We start from the raw sequence: 6,866 nt of genomic DNA on the forward strand, positions 1-6,866 counted from the left end.
TTTTATTTTATTTATTCATTTATTTTAATTTAACCAGAGAGAGAGAGAGAGAGAATGTACGAAAGCAGGCCACCAGGTCCAGGACTCGGACCGTGGTCGGCATGTGGGAGTGTCCAGTGCCTTAACCACGACACCACCTGCTGGTCCCTCCCAAGTTATTCTTTTAAATACAGAAAAACATTTACAAAGATGCTGCTTTTTATTTATTAGATTTTCTCCATCCAACATTAATTTCTATTTTATTGATTTCTGCCCTTGTCTTGGTTTTTCCTTGCTTCTACTTCCCTTAGATTTGATTTGCTGTTCTGTTTCTAGGTTTTTTTTGAAAGAATTATTTTATTTATATATATTTTTTAAAATTTGTCCAGAGAGGGACAGAGCAAGAGAGACCAAGAGACGGAAAGTGAGGAAGCAAGCTACCAGGTCCAGGATTCAAACTGTGGTCGACCATGTGCGAGTCCAGTGCCCTTAACCACCATGCCACCTGCTGGCCCCTCTAGTTTTTCTTTTTTTTTAGGTTTTTTTTTTTGAGAGGTTTTTGCTATAGGGCAAGTGCACTTGCCAGAAAGACAGAGAGAGACAGAGAGAAAGCAAGAAATCACCTCCCAGGGGGGGATGGCCACGCCACAATCCTTTCTCTTCCATTCTCCTTTCGGGATCTTGGGCACGCACACACACACACTTGGTGTGAGTTTAAGCCACCGGGTCCAAGATTCAAACCGCAGTCAACTACATGGGAGTCCAGTGACATAGCCATTATGCCAACTGCTGGTCCCTGGCATGGGATTTAAGCCACCAGGTCCAGGACTCGAACCATAGTTAGACTACATGGGAGTCCAGTAATGTAACCATTATGCCATCTGCTGGTCCTATTATTTTTTTTTTAAGAATAATTTGTATTTAACTGTATTGTCTTTTTTTATTTTTTATTTTGAGGTTGACCAGAAAGAGACAGAGAGAGAGAAAGAAAGTGAGAGAGCAAGCTGCTGGGTCCAGGACTTGAAGCGCAGTCGGCCACATGGGAATTCAGCTGCCTTAACCATCATGCCACCTGCTGGCTCCCCCACCCCATTTTTTTTCTTAACATCGGGAACTGAAATCAGTGTTCAGCTTTTCTTCTGTTTGTGTTATATGCATTTATTTAAATCTACGATTTTCCTTCTAAGCATTGCTTTTGTTGCATCCCCAAAGCACTGGAATATTATATATTCACTATCCTTCAGTTCAAACCATTTTCTAATTTCCTTTTTTCTTCTTATTGGGTTATCTGCAAATTACAGGTCATGCAATGATTCTGATAAATCTCACAGGAATGAGGGCAGGTCTAACAGGCCAGGCACGAAGCTGTTCAGACGCTATTCTGCTCACAGATTACAGGCGGGGACTACTCACGACCGCTAGACTCAGGAGCGTGGGGCCCGGGGTGGGGAAGGGGAGGGCCTCTGGGGGCCGGTGACAGCGAGCCTCTTGGCCTGGACTGCAGGTGGGTTCCGTGACAACAGTCCACCCCACTCCCCACTTCTGTGCGTTTTCCCACATGCATGTGAAGTTCGGGACAGACTTTCGAAAACATAGAAAGGGTTGGAACAAACACTTGATCATAGAAAACTCCCCGAATTTCGACCAGACCAGACCGCGGGGCTGCAGAGTGATGGGCCAGGGGTCGCGGCCCAAGGAGCCACTCACCCCCCAAGCCCGTCTTCTGCTGCGCCACGTAGGACTCGAACTTCGCGCGGAAGCGGTTCTCGCCGCCCAGCCGGCCGTGGGTGCCGTCATCCACCAGGAAGAAGGCCGAGTAGTTGTAGTCCAGGGGAAACTGCACCCCGTCCTTGGGGTCCCCACGCCACAGGTACCTTGCAGGGAATGAGCCCTGCGGGACAGACGGCAGAAGGGGGGGGGTCCTGTCAGGACCGGGCCAGACAGGTCCTGCCAGGACCGGGCCAGACACAGGCCTCCTCCCCAGACCCAGGGGTGCAGCCCCCAACTCGCCTCCCCCAGACCCAGAGGTCCAGGCCCCCAGCTCCTCCTCCCCCAGACCCAGGGGTCCAGGCCCTCAGCACCCTCCCTTCCCCAGGCCCTGGGGCGCACCTTGGGGTTGATGAGGGTGTCTCTGTTCTGGACCACACCCCAGGGGGCCACGCCCATGGCCACCACTTTGGCGCCTCCGGTGCTGGCCGTCTGGTGGTCCCGCACAGCCACGCCAACATGCCGGCCAATGCCTGTGTGCAGCCCCCCAGTGACAATCCAGGCCCCTACACAGAGACAGAGAGACATGGAGACAGAGGGACACAAAGACACAGAGAGATGGGGAGGGGCATCAGAGCAGTAGGGGAGATGGCCTTCTGGCTTGGGGACAGTCCCCACCCGCCCTCGGTCACCTGTGCTCTGGGCAGCCCGCACCAGCCCTCGTCGCAGCAGGTCCTGCAGCCAGGTCTGGAGGACAAGGCCCCTCGACCCCCCTAGCACAGACACCACCAGGTTTGGGGCATGGAAGCCCCATGTGCGTGTGACCAGATTATAAACTGTAGCTGGATCCGTGCGGTCAGAGAGCCGAAGGAACTGTGGACACACAGGACAAGGGACACGGGGAGGGGGGGAGGGGACGGGGCAGAGACCCAGCAGAGACCAGTGAAAGAGAGGGGCAGAGACCCAGAGAGAGGAGAGCAGAGACCAGGGAAATAGAGGGGCAGAGATGCAGAGAGAGGAACAGAGATCCAGAGAAACAGAGAGGCAGAGACCCAGAGCCAGGAGTGGGGTCCAGAAATCCAGAGAGAAGGGGAGAGAAACCCAGAGAGAGGAGGACAGAGACCCGGGGAAGGAGAAAAGAAACCCAAAGAGAGGGACACAGAGAGCCAGAGAGAGGAGCACAGACACCGGGGGCAGGAAGACAGAGACTCCGAGACAGGGGAACAGAGACCAGAGACCCAGAGAGACCCCACAGACAAGGATGGGGGAGAGACCCAGAAGTGAAGGCAGGGGCGGGCAGATGGGAGACAGCGTTCAGCCGGGCGCCCCGCCACCGCGGGAGCTGACCCCGGCCCTGCCCACCGCGTAGGCCTCACATTGCTGGGCTTGCGGCCGGCGCCCAGGAAGTCCAGGTCCCCGTAGGCGTCAGTGGGCTTCTCTGTGGTGTGTGCGTCGCTGTCCCACACTGTCACCACGGCCGCCCCGAAGGCATCCTCCACAGCCACTGACCCGTGGGTGGGCCGAGGGCGCCCGCACTGGCACAAGGTGCCTCTGGGGGTGCGAGGGTGTAGCGTGAGCCCAGCGCGGCCCGCTGACCCCGGCGGCCCGCAGAAGTGGCGCGATTGTGCAGAGGGGGCGTCGGAGTCCATGCAGCCCCCACAGCGGCTCAGAAACCACTACAGTCTCCCCCACCCCAAGGACACTGCAGTGGCTCAAGAACGTCAACATGAAAAGGAAGATTCCAGAGAGTTGTTTGGAGTTTCTGTGCTGCAGCGAAGGCTGCTGTGTCTTTGGGCAAATCGCTTCCCTTTCCTTCTTTCTTTTTTTATTAGAATGACCTATTTAATTTTATTATTATTATTATTACTATTTTATTTGCTATAGGACACACGCACTTAACCATGAGAAGGAAAGTGAGAAAGCAAGCCACCGGGTCTAGGACTTGAACCGTGGTCAGCCATGTGGGAATCCAGCACCTTATCCACCACGCCACCTGCTGGCCCCTGGCTCTCCCTTTCTAAGACTAAATTTCCTCCTCGGATGAAAAGACAACAGCGCAGCTGGCTCCACAGAGCCTCGGGAGCCGGGGAGTAGCTAACTGATGCCATGACACGGGCGTGCATTCCAGGCCCAGCTTCACAGGGAGCTTTAAAGGGCCTCGAGGGACACAGTGAGAGTCACCCCCTCCCACTTCGAGCACTGCCACCCACAGAGGCGCAGCTGAGTGCTGGCAGGTCTGCACGGCCTCGCAGCTGCTACCTCTTTTGACTGATTGATTGATTTCTAAGTTTTGCACTAGAGCCCGTGCATTTGCTGATTGATTGATTTCTAAGTTTTGCACTAGAACCCGTGCATTTGGAGAAAGGCATAAAGAGGGAAAGTGAGAAATCACCCCTCAAGGGGGGATGGCCTCCCCTCAGTTCCTTCTCCCCCATTCTCCTCTCGGGATTTTGGACACTCATGCACACACACGCGCACGCACACACGCCCTGAGTGACTTCAAACCGCCGGGTTCAGGACTTGAACCACCCGGACGGCCATGTGAGAGCCAATGCCTTCACCACCACGCTACCTGCTGGCCCAGTAAACCTCTTTTTAAACTTTTCATCACGTTTGTCTTTTGTGGCTTGTCTTTCACTCTTGGTAACAAATGGAACACGTTTTCCATTTTATTTATTTCTTTTTACTTTTGCCAGAAGGTGTGTGTACCTTCCAGAGAGAGACAGAGAGACAGAGAGAGACAAAGCACCCCTCAGTGGGGCTCGGTCACAGCCCAACCCCTCTTCCGCCCTTGCTCTTGGGCACGCACGCACATGTGCCCAGCGTGTTTCTCAAGCCACCGGGGCTGGGATTCGGCTGCACGGATCCTTGCCGGGGCTGACTAAGCACGAAGTCATACAGTGGGCCTCAGGTTTTTCATTTATAGAGACCCCGCACAAACCTTGCCCCCTAAAGTAAATGTCCGAGTCCCCCTGCTATCTGAATGTGGCTGAGGTTCAAAGGGAATCACAGGGGGATGGAGGAGGGAGTCATTTGAAAACGTGTGGCCCCTCGTTCAGGAGGGAACGCAGAGAGCAGGGGGATCCGTGTTTCCATAAACCATAAACCGAGTGACCAGCGTTGGGGAAATGACACAACAGGTGGTACATGCACTTTGGCAAAAGCTGTGAAGAGGGACCGGCAGGTGCCAGAGTGGTTAAAGAACTGGACTGCCCCATGGCCAACCGCGGTTCAAGTCCCGGACCCAGCTGCTTGACAATCACACCAGCCGTGCGTGCAGCAAGCCCACTTTCCCTGTCTCTCTTCAGCGAGTGCATTCACCCGATGGCCAAAACCTGATAAATAAATAAAGAAAAAGATAAAAGCTCTGGACACTGAAAGAATGGCCGGTCAGTCCCCGTGGGGTGGCCAGCACACTCGAATAAATAAATAAATAAATAAATAGAAAAAAGCTGTGGACACTGAAAGGATGGCTGGTCAGTCCCCATGGGGTGGCCAGCACACTCAGCCCCTCGCACGGCGAGAACTACAGTGAGAGCGAGTCCTCTCCGTCCGGACTCCAGGGCCCGGAAGCCTCCGTCTATCCCTTGTCCTTCCGCATCGCAGCGACATCCCGTGGCCTCGTTTTCTTCCAGCTCCTCCCACCAGTTCTGAGCAAAACCTCAAGGAGTGGCCCAGAGCCCGCGCTGCCTGACATGGGGCCGGTTCACGTGGCCTCTTTACATCCGTGGTGCTCCTCATATTCCATTTTTTTTTTTATTAGAGAGAGATTTGTGCTATAGGGCACGTGCACTCGCCAGAGAGACAGAGACAGAGAAACAGAAAGCGAGAAATCACCCCTCGGGGGCATGGTCATGTTACAATCCCTTCTCCATTTTCCTCTCCAGATCTTGGGCACACACACACTTGTACCAGGCATGAGTTTTAAGTCATCGGGTCCAGGACTCGAACTGCGGTTGACTCCATGGGAGTCCAGCGACATAACCATTACACCATCTGCTGGTTCCTATATTCTGTTTTTTGTAACACATTTATTTCTTCCATAATAAGGGAAGGAATGGAAAGAGGGAGAGAGCCATCCCAAAGGGTTTTTCACGTCACGACGCACCCCCAGTCTTGCTGGTTCAGACCACAAGCACGTGTGTCAAGGAGGTGCCAGGACGTGAACCCAGGACCTTTCCCATGTGGGCCCAGTCATTCCCACTGACCCACCCCCTGGCCCAGGGCTCCTTACACTCTAATACATTTAAATTAAATTAAAATCCACTAAATTAAAAATTCGGTTCATTGGTGGCACTGGCACATTTCAAGTGCTCAGGAGTCACATGTGGCCAGTGACTGCCACAGCAGATGCGGGTCCAGACCCGTTCCACGGTGACTGGACTCGCTGGCAGCCTTCCCGCACCTCACCTCCCACCTGCCGTCCTCCGTGTGGCCGCTGACACTAAACTGCTCTTGATAAGATCAGCAATGGCCTGCCCAGCCCCAAACACAGTGGCCCCTCGTCTGGCATCACGGGCTGGCTCAGGCCAAGCTCAGAGGCTCCAGCCTGGAAAATGTGTTCCTGGCAGCGCAGGGAGGCAGCTCCCCAAGCTCCCCCGCTCCCGGCTGCTCTGCTCCTGTGGCTTTTTCTAGCTCTCGGCCTCCCTTGAGAGCTGGTGTTCCCCAGAGCAAGGGCCACGTTCTCTAACTCACCGCCCCCAGGGGCCCGGCCGGTAATTTAATAGGAAGAAGCATTAGGTAGAAATTAAGCAGGTGTGCGGAGGCCACAGGGATGTGCACGGTTCCTTAAGGCATTCAGAGGCAGGTTTTTATCTTGCTTTGTTTGGAGAGATTTTTGCTATAGGGTGCACGCGCTCACTGGAGAGACAGAGACTCTGTAGGACCCAGAGGCAGGTTCATCATTAAAGAATTATTTATTTAATTTTATGTATTACTAGTATTACTTTTTATTTGCCATATGGCATGTGTACTCAGAGAGAAGAGAGAGAGAGAGAGAGAAAATACGAAAGAAAAAAGAGGGAAAATAATAAGAAAGTCTGGTCTAGGATTTGAACCATGGTCAGTCAGCTATGTAGGAGTCCAGAGCCCTAACCATTATGCCACCTGCTGGCCCCAGAGGTAGGTTTTTGAAAATACTCTTCCAGGGACCAGCAGGTGGTATGGTGATTAAGGTGCTG

General features: G+C 53.5%; 1 protein-coding gene across 1 annotated transcript in view; it reads right to left on the bottom strand.

Annotated features, from left to right (window-relative positions):
- Positions 1 to 6,866, bottom strand: part of TRPM4 (transient receptor potential cation channel subfamily M member 4) — a 59,856-nt gene that overhangs the window by 49,240 nt on the left and 3,750 nt on the right. The window contains 4 exon segments of the mRNA XM_027776470.1: positions 1,687 to 1,870; positions 2,089 to 2,252; positions 2,379 to 2,559; positions 3,063 to 3,237. Of these exon segments, the coding sequence (XP_027632271.1) occupies positions 1,687 to 1,870; positions 2,089 to 2,252; positions 2,379 to 2,559; positions 3,063 to 3,237 (704 nt within the window).

This window comes from Tupaia chinensis, unplaced genomic scaffold (genome assembly GCF_000334495.1).
Source record: "Tupaia chinensis unplaced genomic scaffold, TupChi_1.0 Scaffold000673_1, whole genome shotgun sequence".
Lineage (NCBI taxonomy): Eukaryota > Metazoa > Chordata > Mammalia > Scandentia > Tupaiidae > Tupaia > Tupaia belangeri.